General features: G+C 50.6%; 1 protein-coding gene and 1 long non-coding RNA gene across 2 annotated transcripts in view; one reads left to right on the top strand and one right to left on the bottom strand.

Annotated features, from left to right (window-relative positions):
- LOC140402425 (uncharacterized) overlaps positions 1-19,904 on the bottom strand; it is a 39,841-nt gene extending 19,937 nt beyond the window's left edge. Inside the window, exons 1-2 of the long non-coding RNA XR_011938136.1 lie at positions 19,874-19,904; positions 19,072-19,238 (exon numbers count right to left, since the gene is read on the bottom strand). This is a non-coding gene — a long non-coding RNA (uncharacterized lncRNA). The remainder of the gene's footprint in view (positions 1-19,071; positions 19,239-19,873) is intronic.
- The window catches only part of LOC140402424 (transforming growth factor beta-1 proprotein-like), an 87,364-nt gene that overhangs the window by 20,414 nt on the left and 39,559 nt on the right, over positions 1-27,391 (top strand). The window contains exon 2 of the mRNA XM_072490195.1: positions 19,897-20,042. Coding sequence (XP_072346296.1) covers positions 19,897-20,042 — 146 coding nt within the window. The remainder of the gene's footprint in view (positions 1-19,896; positions 20,043-27,391) is intronic.

The raw sequence follows: 27,391 nt of genomic DNA on the forward strand, positions 1-27,391 counted from the left end.
TGGTGACGGTGGAGAGGGAGCTTTACTCTGTATCTAAACCCCGTGCTGGAGCTGCCCAGGGAGTGTTTGATGGGGCAGTGTAGAGGGAGCTTTACTCTGTATCTAACCCCGTGCTGTACCTGTCCTGGGAGTGTTTGATGGGGTCAGTGTAGAGGGAGCTTTACTCTGTATCTAACCCAATGCTGTCCCTGTCCTGGGAGTGTTTGATGGAGACAGTGGAGAGGGAGTTTTACTCTGTATTTAACCCCGTCCTGTACCTGTCCTTGGAGTGTTTGATGGGTGCAGTGGAGAGGGAGCTTTACTCTGTATCTAACCCTGTGCTGTACCTGTCCTGGGAGTGTTTGATGGAGACACTGTAGAGGGATCTCTACTCTGTATCTAACCCCGTGCTGTACCTGTCCTGGGAGTGTTTGATGAGGACAGTGTAGAGAGAGCTTTACTCTGTATCTAACCCCGTGCTGTACCTGTCCTGGGAGTGTTTGATGGGGACACTGTAGTGGGAGCTTTACTCTGTATCTAACCCCGTGCTGCACCTGTCCTGGGAGTGTTTGATGAGGACAGTGTAGAGGGAGCTTTACTCTGTATCTAACCCCGTGCTGTACCTGTCCTGGGAGTGTTTGATGGGGACAGTGTAGAGGGAGCTTCACTCTGTATCTAACACCATGCTGTACCTGTCCTGGGAGCGTTTGATGAGGAAAGTGTGGAGAGAGCTTTACTCTGTATCTAACCCCGTGCTGTACCTGACCTGGGAGTGTTTGATGGGGACAGTGTAGTGGGAGCTTTACTATGTATCTAACACCGTGCTGTACCTGTCCTGGGAGTGTTTGATGGAGACAGTGGAGTGGGAGTTTTACTCTGTATTTAACCCCGTGCTGTACTTGTCCTGGGAATGTTTGATGGGGGCGGTGGAGAGGAAGCTTTACTCTGTATCTAACCCGGTGCTGTACCTGTCCTGGGAGTGTTTGATGCGGACAGTGTAGTGGGAGCTTTATTCTGTATCTAACCCCGTGCTGCACCTGTCCTGGGAGTGTTTGATGAGGACAGTGTAGAGGGAGCTTTACTCTGTATCTAACCCCGTGCTGTACCTGTCCTGGGAGTGTTTGAAGGGGACAGTGTAGTGGGAGCTTCACTCTGTATCGGACACCGTGCTGTACCTGTCCTGGGAGTGTTTGATGGAGACAGTGGAGAGGGAGCTTTACTCTGTATCTAACCCTGTGCTGTACCTGTCCTGGGAGTCATTGATGGGGACAGTGTAGAGGGAGCTTTACTCTGTATTTAACCCCGTGCTGTACCTGTCCTGGGAGTGTTTGATGGGGACAGTGTAGAGGGAGCTTTCCTCTGTAACTAACACCGTGCTGTACCTGTCCTGGGAGTGTTTGATGAGGACAGTGTAGAGGGAGCTTTACTCTGTATCTAACCCCATGCTAGACCTGTCCTGGAAGTGTTGATAGGGACAGTGTAGAGGGAACTTTACTCTGTATCTCACCCCGTGCTGTACCTGTCCTGGGAGTGTTTGATGGGGACGGTTTAGAGGGAGCTTTACTCTCTATCTCACCCCGTGATGTACCTATCCTGGGAGTGTTTGATGGGGACAGTGTAGAGGGAGCTTTCCTCTGTATCTAACACCGTGCTGTACCTGTCCTGGGAGTGTTTGATGGAGACAGTGGAGAGGGAGTTTTACTCTGTATTTAACCCCGTGTTGTACCTGTCCTGGGAATGTTTGATGGGGACGGTGGAGAGGGAGCTTTACTCTGTATTTAACCCCATGTTGTACCTGTCCTGGGAGTGTTTGATGGAGACAGTGTAGAGGGAGCTTCACTCTGTATCTAACACCGTGCTGTACCTGTCCTGGGAGTGTTTGATGGGGACAGTGTAGTGGGAGCTTTACTCTGTATCTAACCCCGTGCTGTACCTGTCCTGGGAGTGTTTGATGGAGACAGTGGAGAGGGAGTTTTACTCTGTATTTAACCCCGTGCTGTACTTGTCCTGGGAATGTTTGATGGGGGCGGTGGAGAGGAAGCTTTACTCTGTATCTAACCCGGTGCTGTACCTGTCCTGGGAGTGTTTGATGCGGACAGTGTAGTGGGAGCTTTATTCTGTATCTAACCCCGTGCTGCACCTGTCCTGGGAGTGTTTGATGAGGACAGTGTAGAGGGAGCTTTACTCTGTATCTAACCCCGTGCTGTACCTGTCCTGGGAGTGTTTGAAGGGGACAGTGTAGTGGGAGCTTCACTCTGTATCGGACACCGTGCTGTACTTGTCATGGGAGTGTTTGATGGAGACAGTGGAGAGGGAGCTTTACTCTGTATCTAACCCTGTGCTGTACCTGTCCTGGGAGTCATTGATGGGGACAGTGTAGAGGGAGCTTTACTCTGTATTTAACACCGTGCTGTACCTGTCCTGGGAGTGTTTGATGGGGACAGTGTAGAGGGAGCTTTCCTCTGTAACTAACACCGTGCTGTACCTGTCCTGGGATTGTTTGATCAGGACAGTGTAGTGGGAGCTTTACTCTGTATCTAACCCCGTGCTGTACCTGTCCTGGATGTCTTTGATGGGGACAGTGTAGAGGAAGCTTTACTCTCTATCTAACCCCGTGCTGTACCTGTCCTGGGAGTGTTTGATGGAGACAGTGGAGAGGGAGCTTGACTCTGTATCGAACCCCGTGCTGTTCCTGTCCTAGGAGATTTTGATGGGGACGGTGGAGAGGGAGCTTTATTCTGTATCGAACTCCGTGTTGTACCTGTCCTGGGAGTGTTTGATGGGGACAGTGTAGAGGGAGCTTTACTCTGTATCTAACCCCGTGCTGTACATGTCCTGGGAATGTTTGATGGGGACGGTGGAGAGGGAGCTTTACTCTGTATCTAACCCCGTGCTGTACCTGTGCTGGGAATGTTTGATGGGGACGGTGGACAGGGAGCTTTACTCTGTATCTAACCTCGTGCTGTACCTGCCCTGGGAGTGTTTGATGGGGACAGTGTAGAGGGAGCGTTACTCTGTATCTAACCCTGTGCTGTACCTGTCCGGGAGTGTTTGATGGGGACAGTGGAGAGGGAGCTCTACTCTGTATCTAACCCCGTGTTGTACCTGTCCTGGGAGTGTTTGATGGGGACAGTGGAGAGGGAGCTTGACTCTGTATCGAACCCCGTGCTGTTCCTGTCCTAGGAGATTTTGACGGGGACGGTGGAGAGGGAGCTTTATTCTGTATCGAACCCCGTGTTGTACCTGTCCTGGGAGTGTTTGATGGGGACAGTGTAGAGGGAGCTTTACTCTGTATCTAACCCTGTGCTGTACCTGTCCTGGGAGTGTTTGATGGGGACAGTGGAGAGGGAGTTTTAGTCTGTATTTAACCCCGTGCTGTACCTGTCCTGGGAGTGTTTGATGGGGGCAGTGGAGAGGGAGCTTTACTCTGTATCTAACCCTGTGCTGTACCTGTCCTGGGAGTGTTTGATGGGGACAGTGGAGAGGGAGGTTTACTCTGTATTTAACCCCGTGCTCTACCTGTCCTGGGAGTGTTTGATGGGGGCAGTGGAGAGGGAGCTTTACTCTGTATCTAACACCTTGCTGTACCTGTCCTGGGAGTGTTTGATCGAGACAGTGTAGAGGGATCTCTACTCTGTATCTAACCCCGTGCTGTACCTGTCCTGGGAGTGTTTGATGAGGACAGTGTAGAGAGAGCTTTACACTGTAACTAACCCCGTGCTGTACCTGTCCTGGGAGTGTTTAATGGGGGCAGTGGAGAGGGAGCTTTACTCTGTATCTAACCCCGTGCTGTACCTGTCCTGGGAATGTTTGATGGGGACGGTGGAGAGGGAGCTTTACTCTGTATTTAACCCCATGTTGTACCTGTCCTGGGAGTGTTTGATGGAGACAGTGGAGAGGGAGCTTTACTCTGTATTTAACCCCGTGCTGTACCTGTCCTGGGAGTGTTTGATGGGGACGGTGGAGAGGGAGCTTCACTCTGTATCTAAACCCCGTGCTGGACCTGTCCAGGGAGTGTTTGATGGGGCAGTGTAGAGGGAGCTTTACTCTGTATCCAACCCCGTGCTGTACCTGTCCTGGGAGTGTTTGATGGGGTCAGTGTAGAGGGAGCTTTACTCTGTATCTAACTCAATGCTGTCCCTGTCCTGGGAGTGTTTGATGGAGACAGTGGAGAGGGAGTTTTACTCTGTATTTAACCCCGTCCTGTACCTGTCCTTGGAGTGTTTGATGGGTGCAGTGGAGAGGGAGCTATACTCTGTATCTAACCCTGTGCTGTACCTGTCCTGGGAGTGTTTGATGGAGACACTGTAGAGGGATCTCTATTCTGTATCTAACCCCGTGCTGTACCTGTCCTGGGAGTGTTTGATGAGGACAGTGTAGAGAGAGCTTTACTCTGTATCTAACCCCGTGCTGTACCTGTCCTGGGAGTGTTTGATGGGGACAGTGTAGTGGGAGCTTTACTCTGTATCTAACCCCGTGCTGCACCTGTCCTGGGAGTGTTTGATGAGGACAGTGTAGAGGGAGCTTTACTCTGTATCTAACCCCGTGCTGTACCTGTCCTGGGAGTGTTTGATGGGGACAGTGTAGAGGGAGCTTCACTCTGTATCTAACACCTTGCTGTACCTGTCCTGGGAGCGTTTTATGAGGAAAGTGTAGAGAGAGCTTTACTCTGTATCTAACCCCGTGCTGTACCTGACCTGGGAGTGTTTGATGGGGACAGTGTAGTGGGAGCTTTACTCTGTATCTAACCCCGTGCTGTACCTGTCCTGGGAGTGTTTGATGAGGACAGTGTAGAGGGAGCTTTACTCTGTATCTAACCCCGTGCTGTACCTGTCCTGGGAGTGTTTGATGAGGACAGTGTAGAGGGAGCTTTACTCTGTATCTAACCCCGTGCTGTACCTGTCCTGGGAGTGTTTGAAGGGGACAGTGTAGTGGGAGCTTCACTCTGTATCGGACACCGTGCTGTACCTATCCTGGGAGTGTTTGATGGAGACAGTGGAGAGGGAGCTTTACTCTGTATCTAACCCTGTGCTGTACCTGTCCTGGGAGTCATTGATGGGGACAGTGTAGAGGAAGCTTTACTCTGTATTTAACCCCGTGCTGTACCTGTCCTGGGAGTGTTTGATGGGGACAGTGTAGAGGGAGCTTTCCTCTGTAACTAACACCGTGCTGTACCTGTCCTGGAAGTGTTTGATGAGGACAGTGTAGAGGGAGCTTTACTCTGTATCTAACCCCATGCTAGACCTGTCCTGGGAGTGTTGATAGGGACAGTGTCGAGGGAACTTTACTCTGTATCTCACCCCGTGCTGTACCAGTCCTGGGAGTGTTTGATGGGGACGGTTTAGAGGGAGCTGTACTCTCTATCTCACCCCGTGATGTACCTATCCTGGGAGTGTTTGATGGGGACAGTGTAGAGGGAGCTTTCCTCTGTATCTAACACCGTGCTGTACCTGTCCTGGGAGTGTTTGATGGAGACAGTGGAGAGGGAGTTTTACTCTGTATTTAACCCCGTGTTGTACCTGTCCTGGGAGTGTTTAATGATGGCAGTGGAGAGGGAGCTTTACTCTGTATCTAACCCCGTGCTGTACCTGTCATGGGAATGTTTGATGGGGACGGTGGAGAGGGAGCTTTACTCTGTATTTAACCCCATGTTGTACCTGTCCTGGGAGTGTTTGATGGAGACAGTGTAGAGGGAGCTTCACTCTGTATCTATAACACCGTGCTGTACCTGTCCTGGGAGTGTTTGATGAGGAAAGTGTAGAGAGAGCTTTACTCTGTATCTAACCCCGTGCTGTACCTGACCTGGGGGTGTTTGATGGGGACAGTGTAGTGGGAGCTTTACTTTGTATCTAACCCCGTGCTGTACCTGTCCTGGGAGTGTTTGAAGGGGACAGTGTAGTGGGAGCTTCACTCTGTATCGGACACCGTGCTGTACCTGTCCTGGGAGTGTTTGATGGAGACAGTGGAGAGGGAGCTTTACTCTGTATCTAACCCTGTGCTGTACCTGTCCTGGGAGTCATTGATGGGGACAGTGTAGAGGGAGCTTTACTCTGTATTTAACCCCGTGCTGTACCTGTCCTGGGAGTGTTTGATGGGGACAGTGTAGAGGGAGCTTTCCTCTGTAACTAACACCGTGCTGTACCTGTCCTGGGAGTGTTTGATGAGGACAGTGTAGAGGGAGCTTTACTCTGTATCTAACCCCATGCTAGACCTGTCCTGTGAGTGTTGATAGGGACAGTGTAGAGGGACCTTTACTCTGTATCTCACCCCGTGCTGTACCTGTCCTGGGAGTGTTTGATGGGGACGGTTTAGAGGGAGCTTTACTCTCTATCTCACCCCGTGATGTACCTATCCTGGGAGTGTTTGATGGGGACAGTGTAGAGGGAGCTTTCCTCTGTATCTAACACCGTGCTGTACCTGTCCTGGGAGTGTTTGATGGAGACAGTGGAGAGGGAGTTTTACTCTGTATTTAACCCCGTGTTGTACCTATCCTGGGAGTGTTTGATGGAGACAGTGGAGAGGGATCTTTACTCTGTATTTAACCCCGTGCTGTACCTGTCCTGGGAGTGTTTAATGGGGGCAGTGGAGAGGGAGCTTTACTCTGTATCTAACCCCGTGCTGTACCTGTCCTGGGAATGTTTGATGGGGACGGTGGAGAGGGAGCTTTACTCTGTATTTAACCCCATGTTGTACCTGTCCTGGGAGTGTTTGATGGAGACAGTGGAGAGTGAGCTTTACTCTGTATTTAACCCCGTGCTGTACCTGTCCTGGGAGTGTTTGATGGGGAAGGTGGAGAGGGATCTTTACTCTGTATCTAACCCCGTGCTGTACCTGTGCTGGGAATGTTTGATGGAGACAGTGGAGAGGGAGTTTTACTCTGTATTTAACCCCGTCCTGTACCTGTCCTTGGAGTGTTTGATGGGTGCAGTGGAGAGGGAGCTTTACTCTGTATCTAACCCTGTGCTGTACCTGTCCTGGGAGTGTTTGATGGAGACACTGTAGAGGGATCTCTACTCTGTATCTAACCCCGTGCTGTACCTGTCCTGGGAGTGTTTGATGAGGACAGTGTAGAGAGAGCTTTACTCTCTATCTAGCCCCGTGCTGTACCTGTCCTGGGAGTGTTTGATGGGGACAGTGTAGCGGGAGCTTTACTCTGTATCTAACCCCGTGCTGCACCTGTCCTGGGAGTGTTTGATGAGGACAGTGTAGAGGGAGCTTTACTCTGTATCTAACCCCGTGCTGTACCTGTCCTGTGAGTGTTTGATGGGGACAGTGTAGAGGGAGCTTCACTCTGTATCTAACACCGTGCTGAACCTGTCCTGGGAGTGTTTGATGAGGAAAGTGTAGAGAGAGCTTTACTCTGTATCTAACCCCGTGCTGTACCTGACCTGGGAGTGTTTGATGGGGACAGTGTAGTGGGAGCTTTACTCTGTATCTAACCCCGTGCTGTACCTGTCCTGGGAGTGTTTGATGGAGATAGTGGAGAGGGAGCTTTACTCTGTATCTAATACCGTGCTGTTCCTGTCCTCGGAGTTTTTGATGGGGACGGTGGAGAGGGAGCTTTACTCTGTATCGAACCCCGTGCTGTACCTGTCCTGGGAGTGTTTGATGTGGACAGTGTAGAGGGAGGTTTACTCTGTATCTAACCCTGTGCTGTACCTGTCCTGGGAGTGTTTGATGGGGACAGTGTAGAGGGAGCTTGACTCTGTATCTAACACCTTGCTGTACCTGTCCTTGGAGTGTTTGATGGAGACAGTGTAGAGGGATCTCTCCTCTGTATCTTACCCCCTGCTGTACCTGTCCTGGGAGTGTTTGATGAGGACAGTGTAGAGAGAGCTTTACACTGTAACTAACCCCGTGCTGTACCTGTCCTGGGAGTGTTTGATGAGGACAGTGTAGTGGGAGCTTTACTCTGTATCTAACCCCGTGCTGTACCTGTCCTGGAAGTCTTTGATGGGGACAGTGTAGAGAGAGCTTTACTCCGTACCTCACCCCGTGCTGTACCTGTCCTGAGAGTGTTTGATGGGGACAGTGTAGAGGAAATTTTACTGTGTATTTAACCCCGTGCTGTACCTGTCCTGGGAGTGTTTGATGGGGACGGTTTAGAGGGTGCTTTACTCTCTATCTCACCCCGTACTGTACCTGTCCTGGGAGTGTTTGATGGAGACAGTGGAGAGGGAACTTTACTCTGTATTTAACCCCATGCTGTACCTGTCCTGGGAGTGTTTTATGGGGGCAGTGGAGAGGGAGGTTTACTCTGTATCTAACCCCGTGCTGTACATGTCCTGGGAATGTTTGATGGGGACGGTGGAGAGGGAGCTTTACTCTGTATCTAACCCCGTGCTGTACCTGTGCTGGGAATGTTTGATGGGGACGGTGGAGAGGGAGCTTTACTCTGTATCTAACCCCGTGCTGTACCTGCCCTGGGAGTGTTTGATGGGGACAGTGTAGAGGGAGCGTTACTCTGTATCTAACCCTGTGCTGTACCTGTCCGGGAGTGTTTGATGGGGACAGTGGAGAGGGAGCTTTACTCTGTATTTAACCCCATGTTGTACCTGTCCTGGGAGTGTTTGATGGAGACAGTGGAGAGGGAGCTTTACTCTGTATTTAACCCCGTGCTGTACCTGTCCTGGGAGTGTTTGATGGGGACGGTGGAGAGGGAGCTTTACTCTGTATCTCACCCCGTGCTGTACCTGTCCTGGGAGTGTTTGATGGGGTCAGTGTAGAGGGAGCTTTACTCTGTATCTAAGCCCGTGCTGTCCCTGTCCTGGGAGTGTTTGATGGAGACAGTGGAGAGGGAGTTTTACTCTGTATTTAACCCCGTCCTGTACCTGTCCTTGGAGTGTTTGATGGGTGCAGTGGAGAGGGAGCTTTACTCTGTATCTAACGCTGTGCTGTACCTGTCCTGGGAGTGTTTGATGGAGACACTGTAGAGGGATCTCTACTCTGTATCTAACCCCGTGCTGTACCTGTCCTGGGAGTGTTTGATGAGGACAGTGTAGAGAGAGCTTTACTCTGTATCTAACCCCGTGCTGTACCTGTCCTGGGAGTGTTTGATGGGGACAGTGTAGTGGGAGCTTTACTCTGTATCTAACCCCGTGCTGCACCTGTCCTGGGAGTGTTTGATGAGGACAGTGTAGAGGGAGCTTTACTCTGTATCTAACCCCGTGCTGTACCTGTCCTGGGAGTGTTTGATGGGGACAGTGTAGAGGGAGCTTCACTCTGTATCTAACACCGTGCTGTACCTGTCCTGGGAGTGTTTGATGAGGAAAGTGTAGAGAGAGCTTTACTCTGTATCTAACCCCGTGCTGTACCTGTCCTGGGAGTGTTTGATGGAGATAGTGGAGAGGGAGCTTTACTCTGTATCTAATAACTTGCTGTTCCTGTCCTAGGAGTTTTTGATGGGGACGGTGGAGAGGGAGCTTTACTCTGTATCGAACCCCGTGCTGTACCTGTCCTGGGAGTGTATGATGTGGACAGTGTAGAGGGACCTCTACTCTGTATCTAACCCCGTGCTGGACCTGTCCTGGGAGTGTTTGATGGGGACAGTGTAGAGGGAGCTTTACTCCGTATCTCACCCCGTGCTGTACCTGTCCTGAGAGTGTTTGATGGGGACAGTGTAGAGGAAACTTTACTGTGTATTTAACCCTGTGCTGTACCTGTCCTGGGAGTGTTTGATGGGGACGGTTTAGAGGGAGCTTTACTCTCTATCTCACCCCGTACTGTACCTGTCCTGGGAGTGTTTGATGGAGACAGTGGAGAGGGAACTTTACTCTGTATTTAACCCCATGCTGTACCTGTCCTGGGAGTGTTTTATGGGGGCAGTGGAGAGGGAGGTTTACTCTGTATGTAACCCCGTGCTGTACATGTCCTGGGAATGTTTGATGGGGACGGTGGAGAGGGAGCTTTACTCTGTATCTAACCCCGTGCTGTACCTGTGCTGGGAATGTTTGATGGGGACGGTGGAGAGGGAGCTTTACTCTGTATCTAACCCCGTGCTGTACCTGCCCTGGGAGTGTTTGATGGGGACAGTGTAGAGGGAGCATTACTCTGTATCTAACCCTGTGCTGTACTTGTCCGGGAGTGTTTGATGGGGACAGTGGAGAGGGAGCTCTACTCTGTATCTAACCCCATGCTGTACCTGTCCTGGGAGTGTTTGATGGGAACAGTGGAGAGGGAGCTTGACTCTGTATCGAACCCCGTGCTGTTCCTGTCCTAGGAGATCTTGATGGGGACGGTGGAGAGGGAGCTTTACTCTGTATCGAACCCCGTGTTGTACCTGTCCTGGGAGTGTTTGATGGGGACAGTGTAGAGGGAGCTTTACTGTGTATCTAACCCTGTGCTGTACCTGTCCTGGGAGTGTTCGATGGGGACAGTGGAGAGGGAGTTTTAGTCTGTATTTAACCCCGTGCTGTACCTGTCCTGGGAGTGTTTGATGGGGGCAGTGGAGAGGGAGCTTTACTCTGTATCTAACCCTGTGCTGTACCTGTCCTGGGAGTGTTTGATGGGGACAGTGGAGAGGGAGTTTTACACTGTATTTAACCCCGTGCTGTACCTGTCCTGGGAGTGTTTGATGGGGGCAGTGGAGAGGGAGCTTTACTCTGTATCTAACACCTTGCTGTACCTGTCCTGGGAGTGTTTGATCGAGACAGTGTAGAGGGATCTCTACTCTGTATCTAACCCCGTGCTGTACCTGTCCTGGGAGTGTTTGATGAGGACAGTGTAGAGAGAGCTTTACACTGTAACTAACCCCGTGATGTACCTGTCCTGGGAGTGTTTGATGGGGACAGTGTAGAGGGAGCTTTACTCTGTATCTAACACCTTGCTGTACCTGTCGTGGGAGCGTTTGATGGAGACAGTGTCGAGGGATCTCTACTCTGTGTCTAACCCCGCGCTGTACCTATCCTGGGAGTGTTTGATGAGGACAGTGTCGAGGGAGTTTTACTCTGTATCTAACCCGTGCTGTACCTGTTCTGGGAGTGTTTGATGGGGACAGTGTAGAGGGAGCTTTACTCTGTATCTTACCCTGTGCTGTACCTATCCTGGGAGTGTTTGATGAGGACAGTGTAGAGGGAGTTTTACTCTGTATCTAACCCCGTGCTGTACCTGTTCTGGGAGTGTTTGATGGGGACAGTGTAGAGGGAGCTTTACTCTGTTTCTAACCCCGTGCTGTACCTGTCCTGGGAGTGTTTGATGGGGGCAGTGTAGAGGGAGCTTTACTCAGTATCTAACACCTTGCTGTACCTGTCCTGGGAGTGTTTGATGGGGACAGTGTAGAGGGAGCTTTACTCTGTATCTAACACCTTGCTGTACCTATCCTGGGAGTGTTTGATGAGGACAGTGTAGAGGGAGTTTTACTCTGTATCTAACCCCGTGCTGTATCTGTCCTGGGAGTGTTTGTTGGGGACAGTGTAGAGGGAGCTTTACTCTGTATCTAACCCCGTGCTGTACTTGTCCTGGGAGTGTTTGATGGGGACAGTGTAGAGGGAGCTTTACTCTCTATCTCACCCCGTGCTGTACCTATCCTGTGCGTGTTTGATAGAGACAGTGTAGAGAGAGCTTTACTCTGTATCTAACCCCGTGCTGTACCTGTCCTGGGAGTGTTTGTTGGGGACAGTGTAGAGGGAGCTTTACTCTGTATCTAACCCCGTGCTGTACCTGTCCTGGGAGTGTTTGATGAAGACAGTGGAGAGGGAGCTTTACTCTGTATCTAACACCTGGAGTGATTGATTGCACTCTCCATTCCTCTATCTTTGTCTATCCCTTTTCTCTTTGCCTCACCTCCCCTCTAGTCTCTCATTTTACTCAGCCCCTCCTTCATCAGCTGTTGGAAGCTCCCACATTTCACTCTGTCACACCTGGAGACAAGACTATGTTAATCCACCGCCATATTCATTCTTTCCTCATACATCTCCTGGCATCTAAGAAACATCTCCAACGTTTCCACCCCTTTTGGTACTGTGATAATTAGAGACTGACTGTATTCCTGTTAAAAACCCACCACCCGCTCCGTTTACTGACCCTCAAACATAGCCAGAGCCATGAATATCGGACAGAATCCAGGGGAGTTTATCTATTCAGGGTATTTAGTCTTTGCTGGATAGACCACCATCTATTGCCCACTCCTAATTGCCCTTGAGAATGTGGTGGTAAGATGATATCTTGAACCGCTGCAGTCCATGGGGTGTAGGTACACCCATGGTGCTGATAGGGAATTCAGGGAGGTTGACCCAACGACATTGAAGGAACAATTATATATTTCCAAGTCAGGATGGTGAATGGCTTGGAGGGGAACCTCCAGGCGATGGTGGTCCCCTGTGTCTGCTGCCCTTGTTCGAGATGGTAGTGGTCATGTCTATGATACACACGGCTGCCACTGTGCATTGGTGGTGGAGGGAGTGAATGTTGTGGATGGGGTGCCAATCAGGCGGGGCTGCTTTGTCCTGGATGGTGTCGAGCTGAGTGTTGTTGGGAGCTGCACCCATCCAGGCAAGTGGGGAGTATTCCATCCCACTCTTGACTTGTACCTTGTTGGTGGACGGACTTGGAGAGTCAGGTGGTGAGTTACTCACTGTAGGATTCTCAGCCTCTGACCTGCTCTTGTATTTATATGGCTGGGTCCAGTTCGGTTTCTGGTCAATGGTAACCCCAAATGTTGACAGTGTAGCATTCAGCAATGGTAAAATGCCAGTAGGGTGTGGTTTTCCCTGCCACATGAATCAAGGGATTGGTTTTGATCAGGAACACAAAGACAACTAAACATTGTAAATGCTACCAAATGTAACCTCGACTGTAACTTTATATAGCACCTGTAAGGTGATAACGTCTTCGCAAAACAGTTCACTAGAGCGTGATCAACTAAATGCGACACTGATCCTTAAATCGAGACAATGGAGGAGCAACCATTAAGGTGAAAGATAGAAAGACGTTCGCATTTACGTTGCTCATTTTACAACTTGGCATCTCCCAAAGTGCTTTCAATCGGGTGAAATATTTTTTGACGGGTTACAATTTTGGAAAGATGTAGGTGCTGAGAAAAGCCTGAGAGCTCGGGAGCCAGACATGCTTCAGGAGGGAATTCCGGAAATGTCGAAAGAGGGAATTTCACAGCTTGGGGCCTAGGCAGTAAAGAGACAGTCGCAAGTTGTGAGGGCTGAAGGACATCGGGGTGGTTCAAGTGGCCATAGAGCCATAGAATTTACAGTGCAGAAGCTGGCCATTCGGCCCATCGAGTTGGAAAGAGCACCCTACCAAAGCCCACCACCTCCGCCCTATCCCCACCCCACCTTTTTGGGCACTAAGGCCAATTTATCATGGCCAATCCACCTACCATGTACATCTTTGGGCTGTGCGAGGAAACCGGAGCACCCGGAGGAAACCCACGCAGACACGGGGGAGAACGTGCAGACTCCGCACAGACAGTCACCCAAGCCGGGAATCGAACTCAGGACCCTGGAGCTGTGAAGCAACAGTGCTGACCAGTGTGCTACCGTGCCGCCCCTGTTTGCCCTTGGCCAGAATTGGAGGAAAGCGGGGATCTCGGAAGGTTGCAGGACTGGAGGAGGACCGAGGGAGGGATGGGAGCATGGCAGGACGGGAATAGGGTTGGTGGCAGTTCATGCATCAGTCAGATCTTCCTGTCCAGCTTTAAGGCTGACTGATTTTGTCGAGTTGCTGTTGGCGTGGCAACTGTGTTCCAGGGTCAGCCTAGGATGTCACGGAGAGCATAACCTGATCGGTTCCGGTAACTGAGCACCACAAAGACTGCTCCCAGGTTACCCCAGCCTAATCCCCCTCACCCGCAGGTTCAACGTGCAGTGAAATATAGCTGATCTAAACTGTCAGTCTCTCCCGCTTTCCGTAACCTCCTCCAGCCCCCATTCCCTGTCCCTCGGACTCTGGCGTCTTGAGATTTGATAGAGATGTTTAAAATCACGAGTGGGGCTGGACAGAGTAGCCGGGGAGAAACTGTTCCTGCTCGAGAAAGGATCGGGAACGAGAGGGGCACAGATTTAAAGCGATTTTCAAAAGAAGCAAATGTGATGTGAGAAAAAGCACTTTTCACCCAGCGAGTGGTTGGGGCCTGGAATGCCCGGCCAGGGGGAGGCAGGTTCAATCGAGGCTTTCAAGAGAGTGCAGGGGTGTGGTGGGGGGGGGGGGAAAGGCAGAGGAATGACACTAAATCATGATGCTCGTTTGGAGATCCGGGACACACATGATGGGCTGAATGGCCTCCTTCTGTGCCATAACAATTCTGGCTGCTCCCCTCCATTGGTCACCTCGGTCACATGCTCTGAAATTTGCTCTCTTAAAGCCCCACCTCTGTCTCTCCATCTCCCTCCCTCTGATGAGATTCTTTTTTAAAACTCAATACTTTGACCAAATTTAGATCATTCATCCCATTACCCCCATCTTAGTGGTCCCAATTCCCATAGTTGTGTCTCTGTGAATTACCCTGGGAAGTCCTCTGTATAAACTCGAGGTGGCAATGTTAGTAAAGGGCGCCAGGAGCTGGAGTAGGATACGCACTCTGCTGCCCTATTCAATAAAGACGTGCGGGTTAGGTGGATTGGCCATGCTAAAATGCTGCTTAATGTCCAGGGATGTGCAAGTTAAGTTATGGGGTTACAGGGATAGGGCGGTAGGGGGAGCGTAAATGGGGTCGGTGCAGACTCGATGGGCTGAATGGCCTCCTTTACCACTGTCGGGATTCTATGAAAACCTTGGCTGATGACTTACCTCAACTCTCACTTTCCCCTCACCCTTGGTGTGACATGTGGTGTTCACATGAAAAGAGACTCGCACTGATAATAATAATAATCGCTTATTGTCCCACGTAGGCTTCAATGAAGTTACTGTGAAAAGCCCCTAGTCGCCACAGTCCGGCGCCTGATCGGGGAGGCCGGCACGGGAATTGAACCCGCGCGTAGCTGGCCTTGTTCTGCATTACAAGCCAGCCGTTTAGCCCACTGTGCTAAACCAGCCCCATGATCTAGCGCCTATTGAGATCGCGGGTTGCCCCAAAAGCACTTTACAGCCAATGAAGGGTTTTTGTTTTTGAAGAGTAGTCACTGTTGTAACGTAGGCAAGGCAGCCGCCATTTTGCACACAGCAAGGTCCCACAAAACAGCATTGTGATCCTGCCGGATCATCTGTTTTCAATGGTGTTTGCTGATTGAGGGATAGATTTTGGCCTGGTCAGCGGTCTCCGAGAGAGGACCGTGCGCCCACCTGGTAGTGCCAACAGAATCTCGGCTTAACATCTGACCTCGGGTGAAGCAAGAGGGGACGCAGTGTCTGAGACAGGTCCTGCGGTGAGTGTATTGGAGTTGGAAGGGACAGGTATCTTTGGAATCATGGCGTCCACCACTGCCGGCTGTCTCGCCTCATGCCTGGGTCAGTTGTAAACCCACCGCTAACGGATACGATTGGTCATGATTCGTTCCCATAGGAGGTATTTGAGGCCAAGAGGTTGTATGTTTTCAAGAAGCAGTTAGATACAGCACTTAGGGCGAAGGGGACCAAAGGATATGGGGGGGAAAGCGGGATTAGGCAATTGATTGGATGAGCATAATGAATGGCGGAGCAGGCTTGAAGGGCCGAATGGCCTCCTCCTGCTCCTGTTTGCTGTGTTTTGATGTCAAAAAACCCAAGAACGGTTTATCACGTGACTACCAGGAAGATAGAAGCTCAACGAGACTGACCTCATCCTGCAATCCCTGAGCTGCTTTGAGGTAAATAATGAGTCATGGTTGTTGATGGATTTGCCAAAACAAAGACCGTCCACAATGAGATTCCAATTCAACATGACAAAGAAAGAAACCTATACCATTAAATATTGTGTCTGCAATCGATTGTGAGTTCCCCTAGAATTCGCATTCTCAATACTGGTTCTCCCTGAATTATCAGAAGGCTTTCCTCGTCCAGTTTCTTCATTCACTGTCTTGGTGTGGACTCTTGCTGGGTTTCAGTTCCACTAGCCTATCCGTACTGTGCCTACTTGAGGACGTAAGATACAGGAGCAGGAGTAGGCCGAACTCAAGCCTGCTCCGCCTATCAACATGGCTGACACTTTCCTGTCCCGCCCCCATATCCTTTTGATTTCTTTAAGAGTCCCTTAGCCTGTTTGGCCACTCCCCACTTGTGAATCTAAACGGGGTCATCCAGTTATTCAACTGTGGAGACCGTCACAGCCGGGTCTGCCACTGTTCCACACTCGGCAGCCTCTCCACAGCTGGTAACTGGATGCCAATCGGACACAAGCCTGTTTGGCTATTGGAGCGCCATCCCTCCCTTTCTGTGGGTCGGTGCACCACAATATCGTGGGTTCAAATCCCGCTCTGGAGGTAAAATCTAGCCTGACACTCACAGGGATGCAGTGTCGTAGTTTCTGTCTTTTGGATGAGAAATTAGGTCGACCTGCCCTCTTCTGAGCCGAACATAAAAGATCCCAGGACGTTATTTTGAAAAAGAGAAATGGAGTTCTCCCAGCATCCTGGCGTATATTGATCCCTCTACCAACATCACTAAAAATAATTATCTCTGTGTTCATCGCATTACTGTTTGTGGAGTTCGCCATGAGCAAATCGGCTGCGACGCAGTCCACATTTCAGCACTAACGACTACAAAATGACTGGTTGGATGTAAAGTGCTTTGGGCAGCATGGTAGCACAGTGGTTAGCACAGTTGATTCACAGCGCCAGGGTCCCAGTTTCGATTCCCGGCTTGGGTCGCTGTCTGTGCGGAGTCTGCACGTTCTCCCCGTGTGAGCGTGGGTTTCCTCCGGCTGCTCCGGTTTCCTCCCACAGTCCAAAGATGTGCAGGTTAGGTGGATTGGCCATGATAAATTGCCCTCAGTGCCCATTAAGGTCAGGTGGGGTTACTTGGGTTGCGGGCATAGGGTGGAATTAATGGGCTTAGGTAGGGTGCTCTTTCCAAGGTGCAGACTCGATGGGCTGAATGACCTCCTTCTGCACTGTAAATTCTATGAGAGAGTTTGAGAGGTACTGTATAAAATGCCAGCACTTTTCTTCAAATTCTCCTTCCCTGGATTGATTTGACGTCAAATGGCACGTAACATTCGCCAGGCACTGACCATCTCCCGACAAGAGAGAATTAAACCATTGCCCCTTGACGTTCAATGGCTGAATCCCCCACTATCAACATCCTGGGGGTTACCATTGACCAGAAACTCAACTGGACTCAACTGTATAAATACTGTGGCTACGAGAGCAGATCAGTGGCTGGGAATTCTGCAGTGAGTAACCCACTTCCTGATCCCCCCACCCAAAGCCTGTCCACCATCTACAATGCACAAGTCAGGAGTGTAATGGAATACTCTCCACTTGCCTGGATGAGCGCAGCTCCAACAACACTCAAGAAGCTCGACACCATCCAGGACAAAGCAGCCCCGTTTGATTGCTCCCCCTTCCACCACCTTCAACATTCACTCCCTCCACCACCGACGCACACTGGCAGCCGTGTGTACCATCTGCAAGATGCCCTGCAGCAACTCACCAAGGCTCCTTAGACAGCACCTTCCAAACCCACGACCTCTACCATCTAGACAGGCAAGATCAGCAGATCCATGGGGGGACGACACCACCTGAAGGTTAGCCTCCAAGTCACTCACCACCCTGACTTGGAAACATGTCGGCCGTTCCTTCGCAGTCGCTGGGTCAAAAATCCTGGAACGCCCTCCCAACCAGCACAGTGGGTGTACCTACACCGCATGGTTCAAGAAGGCACGGTGGGGGCGGGGGGGGGGGGTTGTCTTGATTTGAATACCGTGAATACACCCTTTCGTCAGGGTTTGGAGAATGATGAGAACGAACCCAACGAGGCTGTGGTCATTGACAAGGGGAGGCCCCAGCTAATGAAAACCTCTCTATAAAACTGTCTGAGGACTTTAGCCAGTGTTGAACACACAGGAAGTACTTGCAATAAACAGCAGGGAATTTTAACTTCAAGGGGACTGGTAGGTTCTTTTGGAATTTTCATCCTCTGCAGTCAGTCGAAAGCGGCGGGGGGGAGGTGGGGGTTGGGGGGGGGTGAGTCAGCTGGTAAATGAGTGACAAATTGTGGGGACATTCTGTGTTTTTGTTTTCTGCATACTTCTTCCGACCTGTTGCTACATGCGAAGCTGATCCATTTCGGGAAACCCCACAGCGACAACAGCTTTGCATTTAGATAGCAGCCCTAACACAGTACAATACCCAAGATTGTGCTCCTGTGAGGTGCCTTGAGGCGCACTGTGATTTGAATGCCCCTGTAGGGAAGGAAATCTGCTGTCCTTACCCGGCCTGGCCTACATGTGACTCCAGAACCAGATGTGGTTGACTCTTAAATGCCCTCGGAAATGGCCGAGCGAGGCACTCCGCTCAAGGGGCAAGTCAGAATGGGCAACAAATGATGCCTTGAAAGAATTTTTAATGAAACACCCTAAATAAGAGGCCTCTTATCCTGTACTGTGCCCCCCCCCCCCCCCCCCCCCCCCCCACCGTGTTCTGCATTCCCAGCCAGGGGAAACAACCTCTCCATGCTTAACCCTGTTAAACCCTTCAGAGCCTTTGTAGGAAGATGAATACTGGCACCAGTGGGCCGAATGGTCTGTTTCAAATTCTCTGTAATTGTAAACCCGTGAGAGTCTTGGGGATTGAGAAATTTTGGAGTTTTTTTTCTAGCTAGATTGGGCTGTCATAAAACCACGAGAGCATTTAACTGATGGGTATTTCCACTTCCAATCCTCAATTCAACCCATTGTTGGCTGCTTTTATTCCTTGCCAGCAGACGTGTGAGCGAAATGTGCCTGCGAGCATTCAGGCTGGGAGCTGCCTTTTGGGCCTCTGGAGACCTGTGCGCAGTAGGACCTCAGATTTATCACACGACACATTACTTCCCCTTTTCAGCGAGGGGACTGAAGGAGAGAGAACAAAATACAACCTTGTTTTTCAGTTCCCGTTCACACAATGGGGGATCAGGGAGCAAGGCTTTCGGTCTGAATCATACAGCTCAGAGGCAGCCTTTCGGCCCGGAGTGCCCATGCTGGCTCCTTTACAGGAACCACTCAATTTGTCCCCTGCAGCTGTTTACCTGGTAAGTTAGGACATGGATTAGAAGCGAGTGTCGTAGAGGGTTTTGAGGAATGAACCTCCAGTGTACGTAATGGGTGGAGAAGGAAGATTCAAGTGTCCGTTTGTTGCCTCTTTTTGTTCTTCGCAGTCAGGATTAGCTTTCCCTTCTCAATCTCGTCACTTTTCCTGTAAATTACAGCAGGAGGTCAGCATTCGATGAAGGTTTTCAACAACTTGTGCAAAAATTCCATTGCAAGACAAGGGTTAGCTGGCAGGACACCTCCAGACCAGAATTCCAACCTGCTGCTGGGCACGAGAGGGAAAGTGTTTGGTCGGGACAGTGGAAAGGGAGCTTTACTCTGTATCTAACCCCGTGCTGTACCTATCCTGGGAGTGTTTGATGGGGACAGTGTAGAGGGAGCTTTACTCTGTATCTAACACCGTGCTGTACCTGTCCTGGGAGTGTTTGATGGGGACAGTGTAGAGGGAGCTTTACTCTGTACCTAACCCCGTGCTGTACCTGCCCTGGGAGTGTTTAATGGGGACAGTGTAGAGGGAGCTTTACTCTGTATCTAACCCCGTGCTGTACCTGCCCTGGGAGTGTTTGATGGGGACAGAGTAGAGGGAGCTTTACTCTGTATCTAACCCCGTGCTGTACCTATCCTGGGAATGTTTGATGGGGACAGTGTAGAGGGAGCTTTACTCTGTACCTAACTCCGTGTTGTAATTGTCCTTTATGCCTGGGCGTTTTGCCTGATTATTTGACCTGTTGTATTGAATGGGGCAGCATTGAAACATTATGTTATGGATGTTTTGCTGACCTGATCACTCTGCTCTCTCGTAGATGATGACTCATTCCACAAAATCTTTCATTTCAACATCTCGTTCAATGCCTCCAGTCATCCATCTCTACATCGAGCTGAGTTCCGACTTTATCGAATGGCCAGGGATGATGCAGTGGTTATGGAGCAGCGGGTAGAACTCTATGAGGTAATGCAGAGGGATATTCGCATGCAGCGTACCGCCTCCAGGCAACGTCGCTCAGCTTTGTTTAATAGACCCTGAGCATGTGACGAAATCAGCACATCCTGGACTGCAATACAGGCAGTGAATCAATTATAGCAAATTGAATCATTCTCTTGTCTGTAAACAAGATGCAGGGCTGAGGTTTTCTCTGGTTGGAGTCGAGAACCATAGAACATAGAACATTACAGCGCAGTACAGGCCCTTCAGCCCTCGATGTTGCGCCGACCTGTGAAACCACTCTAAAGCCCATTTACACTATTCCCTTATCGTCCATATGTCTATCCAATGACCATTTGAATACCCTTAGTGTTGGCGAGTCCACTACTGTTGCAGGCAGGGCATTCCACACCCTTACTACTCTCTGAGTAAAGAACCTACCTCTGACGTCTGTCTTATATCTATCGCCCCTCAATTTAAAGCTATGTCCCCTCGTGCTAGACATCACCATCCGAGGAAAAAGGCTCTCACTGTCCACCCTATCCAATCCTGTGATCATCTTGTATGCCTCAATTAAGTCACCTCTTAACCTTCTTCTCTCTAACGAAAACAGCCTCAAGTTCCTCAGCCTTTCCTCATAAGATCTTCCCTCCATACCAGGCAACATTCTGGTAAATCTCCTCTGCCCCTTTCCAATGCTTCCACATCCTTCCTATAATGCGGTGACCAGAATTGCACGCAATACTCTAAATGCGGCCACACCAGAGTTTTGTACAGCTGCAACATGACCTCATGGCTCCGAAACTCAATCCCTCTACCAATAAAAGCTAACACACCGTACGCCTTCTTAACAACCCTCTCAACCTGAGTGGCAACTTTCAGGGATCTATGTACATGGACACCGAGATCTCTCTGCTCATCCACATTGCCAAGAATCTTACCATTAGCCCAGTACTCAGTCTTCCTGTTATTCCTTCCAAAATGAATCACCTCACACTTTTCTGCATTAAACTCCATTTGCCACCTTTCAGCCCAGCGCTGCAGATTATCTATGTCCCTCTGTAACTTGTAACATCCTTCCGCACTGTCCACAACTCCACCGACTTTAGTGTCATCTGCAAATTTACTGACCCATCCTTCTACGCCCTCCTCCAGGTCATTTATAAAAATGACAAACAGCAGTGGCCCCAAAACAGATCCTTGTGGTACACCACTAGTAACTGGACTCCAGTCTGAACACTTCCCATCAACCACCACCCTTTGTCTTCTTCCAGCTAGCCAATTTCTGATCCAAACTGCTAAATCTCCCTGAATCCCATGCTTCCGTATTTTCTGCAGTAGCCTACCGTGGGGAACCTTATCAAACGCTTTACTGAAAGCCATATACACCACATCAACTGCTTTACCCTCATCCACCTGTTTGGTCACCTTCTCAAAGAACTCAATAAGGTTTGTGAGGCACAGCCTACCCTTCACGAAACCGTGTTGACTATGTCTAATCAAATTATTCCTTTCCAGATGATTATACACCCTATCTCTTATAAACCTTTCCAAGATTTTGCCCACAACAGAAGTAAGGCTCACTGGTCTATAGTTACCGGGGTTGTCTCTACTCCCCTTCTTGAACAAGGGGGCAACATTTGCTATCCTCCAGTCTTCTGGCACTATTCCTGTAGACAAAGATGACTTAAAGATCAAAGCCAAAGGCTCAGCAATCTCCTCCCTAGCTTCCCAAAGAATCCCATGATAAATCCCATCCGGCCCAGGGGACTTATCTATTTTCACCCTTTCCAGAATTGTTAACACCTCCTCCTTATGAACCTCAAGCCCTTCTAGTCTAGTAGCCTGAATCTCAGTATTCTCCTCGACAACATTGTCTTTTTCCTGTGTGAATACTGACGAAAAATATTCATTTAGCACCTCTCCTATCTCCTCGGACTCCAAGCACAACTTCCCACTACTGTCCTTGACTGGCCCTACTCTTACCCTAGTCATTCTTTTATTCCTGACATATCTATAGAAAGCTTTAGGGTTATCCTTGATCCTACCTGCCAAAGACTTCTCATGTCCCCTCCTGGCTCTTCTTAGCTCTCTCTTTAGGTCCTTCCTAACTTGTAACTCTCGAGCGACCTTACTGAACCTTCATGTCTCATCTTTACATAAGCCTCCTTTTTCCTCTTGACAAGTGTTTTGACTGCCTTAGTAAACCACGGTTCCCTTGCTCGATCACTTCCTCCCTGCCTGACAGGCACATACTTATCAAGGACACGCAGTAGCTGTTCCTTGAACAAGCTCCACATTTCCATTGTGCCCATCCCCTGCAGTTTTCCTCTCTATCCGATGCATCCTAAGTCTTGCCTTATCGCATCATAATTGCCTTTCCACCAGATATAACTCTTGCCCTGCGGTATATACCTATCCCCTTCCATCACTAAAGTAAACGTAATCGAATTGTGGTCACTATCACCAAAGTGCTCACCTACCTCCAAATCTAACACCTGTCCTGGTTCATTACCCAGTACCAAATCCAATACAGCCTCGCCTCTCGTTGGCCTATCTACATACTGTGTCAGGAAACCCTCCTGCACACATTGGACAAAAATGGACCCATCTAAAGTACTCGAACTATAGCGTTTCCAGTCAATATTTGGAAAGTTAAAGTCCCCCATAACAACTACCCTGTTGCTTTCGCTCCTATCCAGAATCATCTTTGCAATCCTTTCCTCTACATCTCTGGAACTTTCCAGAGGCCTATAGAAAACCCCTAACAGGGTGACCTCTCCTTTCCTGTTTCTAACCTCAGCCCATACTACCTCAATTGACGAATCCTCATCAAACGTCCTTTCTGCCACCGTAATACTGTCCTTGACTAACAATGCCACCCCGCCCCCTCTTTTACCACCTTCCCTGAGCTTACTGAAATATCTAAACCCCGGCACCTGCAACAACCATTCCTGTCCCTGCTCTATTCATGTCTCTGAAATGGCCACAACATCGAAGTCCCAGGTACCAACCCATGCCGCAAGTTCACCCACCTTATTCCGGATGCTCCTGGCATTGAAGAAGACACACTTTAAACCACCTTCCTGCCTGCTGGTACACTCCTGCAACTTTAAAACCTTACTCATGACCTCACTACTCTCAACCTCCTGTATACTGGAGCTACAATTCAGGTTCCCAAGCCCCTGCTGAACTAGTTTAAACCCTCCCGAAGAGCATTAGCAAATTTCCCCCCCCCCCAGGATATTGGTACCCCTCTGGTCCAGGTGTAGACCATCCCGTTTGTAGAGGTCCCACCGAGGTCCCACTGAGTCCCAGTTATCCAGAAATCTGAAACCCTCCCTCCTGCACCATCCCTGTAGCCACGCGTTCAACTCCTCTCTTTCCCTATTCCCCATCTCGCTATCACGTGGCACGGGTAACAACCCAGAGATAATAACTCTGTTTGTCCTAGATCTAAGTTTCCACCCTAGCTCCCTGAATTCCTGCCTTACATCCCTATCCCTTTTCCTACCTATGTCGTTGGTATCTATGTGGACCACGACTTGGGGCTGCTCCCCCTCCCCCTTAAGGATCCCGAAAACACGATCCGAGACATCACGCACCCTGGCACCTGTGAGGCAACACACCAACCTCTCGTTCCCACAGAATCTCCTATCTATCCCCCTAACTATGGAGTCTCCAATGACTAATGCTCTACTCTCCCTCTCCCCCTTCCCAGGGACAGACTCTGTGCCAGAGACCTGCACCCCATGGCTTACCCCTGGTAAGTCCCCCCCCCCCCCCCCCAACAGTATCCAAAGTGGTATACTTGTTACTAAGGGGAACGACCTCAGGGGATCCCTGTATTGACTGCTTCCTCCCAGCCACTCTCTCCGTCACCCATCTATCTTTATTCTTCGGAGGAACTACATCCCTGAAGCTTCTATCTATGACCACCTCTGCCTCCCGAATGATCCGAAGTTCATCCAGCTCCAGCTCCAGTTCCCTAACGCGGTTTCTGAGGAGCTGGAGATGGGTGCACTTCCCACAGATGAAATCAGCAGGGACACTGACGGCATCCCTCACCTCAAACATTCTGCCGGAGGAACATTGCACTACCTTCCCTGCCATCACCTCTAGATAAAAAAAGAAAAAGAAAGATAGAGCATACCTGTTATTCACTCCCCTTCTCAGCCAGCACTCACTCAGCAACCTCTGCGCCCTGCACGATAACACCTGAGGGAATATAAAAGAAAAACTACTTACCAGTCACCAGCTAATCCCTTATCTGCAGGCGTGGTGTCACAGTTCAACTTCTTCCTGACCTCGAGCCTTCCTCTTGATCTTTACAGCGGTTGTTTTTTTTTTGGTTAGAGGAGGGGGTCGGGAGGGAAACACTGAAGAAGTGTTTTGGGTTTAAGTGTCACTTGCCAACAGCTCCTCCACAAACTACCTTCAAATTAGGGTGACCACGACGGAGGTATGCAAATTTCCCTTGCAACACCAATCAGCAGCTCCGCTCTACTGCCCTCTGCTGGATGGTCAGTGGACATGGTCTCAGGATATGGAACCATTAAGGGCTGAGACGAGGAACCAGTTTTAAAAAAATTTAGAATACCCAATTCTTCTTTTTTCCAATTAAGGGGCAATTTAGCGTGGGCAATCCACCTACCCTGCACATCTTTGGGTTGTGGGGGCGAAACCCACGCAGATACGGGGAGAATGTGCAAACTCCACACGGACAGTGACCCAGGGCCAGGATCGAACCCAGGTCCTTGGCGCCGTGAGGCAGCAGTGCTAACCACTGTGCCAGCGTGCCGCCTCACAGTTTCTTCATTCAAGGGGTATTGAACCTGTCACCGAATGTATTCAAGAAAGAGATGGATAATTTTTTAAAATTCTAACAGCATCAAGGGGTACGGGAAGAAAGCGGGAATATGGCTTTGACATCAGGGATCAGCCCATGATCGGAGCAGGCTCGAAGGGCCGAATGGCCTGCTCGTGGTCCTAGTTTCTAGTCACTGTACAGGAGCTAACATGGAGGCATTATGGATCATACAGTACAGTGAATTGTTCCCTGTGTATTGTACAGTGTTGTACAGTAGCACAGTTAGCACTGTGGCTTCACAGCGCCAGGGTCCCAGGTTCGATTCCCGGCTTGGGTCACTGTCTGTGCGGAGTTTGCACGTTCTCCCCGTGTCTGCGTGGGTTTCCTCCGGGTGCTCCGGTTTCCTCCCACAGTCCAAAGATGTGCAGGTTAGGTGGTTTGGCCATGATCAACGGCCGGAGTTATGGGGGCAGGGGAGTGGGCCTCGGTAGAGTGCTCTTTCGGAGGGTCAGTGCCGACTCGATCGGCCGAACAACCTCCCCCTGCACTGTCGGGATTCTGTGGATTCTATTCTATATAGGAATGCTGACAGGGAAATGTGCACACACACGTGGGAATGAAATTTCCACTGCCTCTGGCTACTGTTGCGCAAAACATCACTCAGGCTCCAACAAGAGGGTTATAGTCTGAGTCACAGTTTGTCTTGTTTACCTCCTCCTGATGTAAGCCTGCCACCCTCATTCCTGCTCTTTGTGTTGAGGCATTCCTGAGGGATGTGCTGAATCCCCAACAAAGTCTGGCACACGACAGGCCTCTTATTTGCCCTGGAGGCCACCTGGTGTTTTGGCAGGAGCCACCGCTGCAGTCAGAATCATACAGTACAGAAGGAGGCCATTTGGCCCATCGAGTCTGCACCGGCCCTCTGAAAGCGCACCCCAGCCCCAGGCCCACTCCCCGAAACCCTGGTACCCCACCTAAGCTTTTAGACACCAAGGGGCAATTTAGCACGGCCAGTCCACCTAACCTGCGCATGTTTGGACTGTGGGAGGAAACCGGAGCACCCGGAGGAAACCCACGCAGACACGGGGAGAACGTGCAGACTCCGCACGGACAGTCACCCAAAGTCGGAATTGAACCCGGGGCCCCCGGAGCCGTGCGGCAGCGGTGCTAACCGCTGAGCCACTGGGTCACCATTCCCTGTTGCTGCCAAAGTTTGGCGATCTCGAGGCTCTTGTCCGATCTGCCTTTGACGCTGCTGCATGCTGCCCAACATCGGTGACTGAGACACGGGGAGGCCGATAGCAGATTGACTAGTCGGGTATTTACAGACATTTGAACGAGCATGTTTCTTCCCGAGCATGTCTCAGCGGCTTCCAAAGCTGGCGGAGTTGAACGGCCGTGGTATTCGATGCCTTGGTTGACGTATTTTGTTACCTGTGCAGTTTAATCCCGCCCAGTCTGCACCAATTCTGGCTGCTTGATCAGAATTGCGGAGGTGAGCAATGAGGCCGACTTGTGAATTGTTGCATCGATATTCAAACGGAAGGAAACTGAAACAACGGCGGGAGCAGGGCCAGGCCCTCCGAATCTCTGAACTTTCACACACCAGCCCATCCTGGGGAGCGTGGGCGGCATGTGACCTTTTGACCCCTGAGACCCGAGTTCAAATGCATTGCAGCTCGCTGGATGGCTGAGGTTTGGCTGGTTCCTATTGGAGAACAGACGCTGAGGAAGCCCAATGGAGATTCTTCAAAAAGATGATTGCGCACTGCAAGCTCCCACAACCAGCAACCTGATAATGGTCAGATGATCTGTTCTGTTGATGTTGGACGAGGCCAGGGCCCCCCCCCCCCCCCCCCCCCCAAGGGAACTCCCCTAGTTGCTTTTGAAATAATGCCATGGGATGTTGGTTGTCCGCCTGAGAGGGCAGACGACGCATCGGTTTAACAGCGTCCGAAAGGTGGCACCTCTGACCGTGCGGCACTCCTGCAGTTCAGCACTAGGCCTGTCAGACAAGATTTCCTGCTCGAGTCTCTGGGCTGGGACCCAGACTCAGGACCTTCCGACTCGTATTTTGAATGTTGGCCATCGAGCCGCAGCTGATGGGAGGTTTGAGGGTTACGGTGAGAAGGCGGGACAGAACGGCCATCAGAGGGGATGAGGCCCCCTGCACCAGCCCTTGTATGTGCTGGTGAAAAGTCGCCATAGTCCAAGATGACCATAGGCTGCTTCCCCCTTTTGAGGGGGGTAGGGGGTGGGGCGGGGGGCGGGGGGGGGGGGGGGGGGGTGGGGAAAGCTGACTGGTGGTGATGTAACCTGAGGGTCACCACACCTCAGGCGAGGTTGAGAAGCCGGGGCCTTCAGGAGTAACATCAGCCGGTACGGGAATTAAACCCACACTGTTGGCGTCGCTCTGCATCACAATCCAGTCGCCCAGCCAACTGAGCTAGAGCCTACATCACCACAGCAACGTCCGGTGCCCATTGTGGATAGGCCTCAGGACCCAATATTTATTCAGGAGGATTCTCACAACAAATTACAAAGGAAAATAAGGTTTGGAGGCCGA

Source organism: Scyliorhinus torazame, chromosome 25 (genome assembly GCF_047496885.1).
Source record: "Scyliorhinus torazame isolate Kashiwa2021f chromosome 25, sScyTor2.1, whole genome shotgun sequence".
NCBI lineage: Eukaryota > Metazoa > Chordata > Chondrichthyes > Carcharhiniformes > Scyliorhinidae > Scyliorhinus > Scyliorhinus torazame.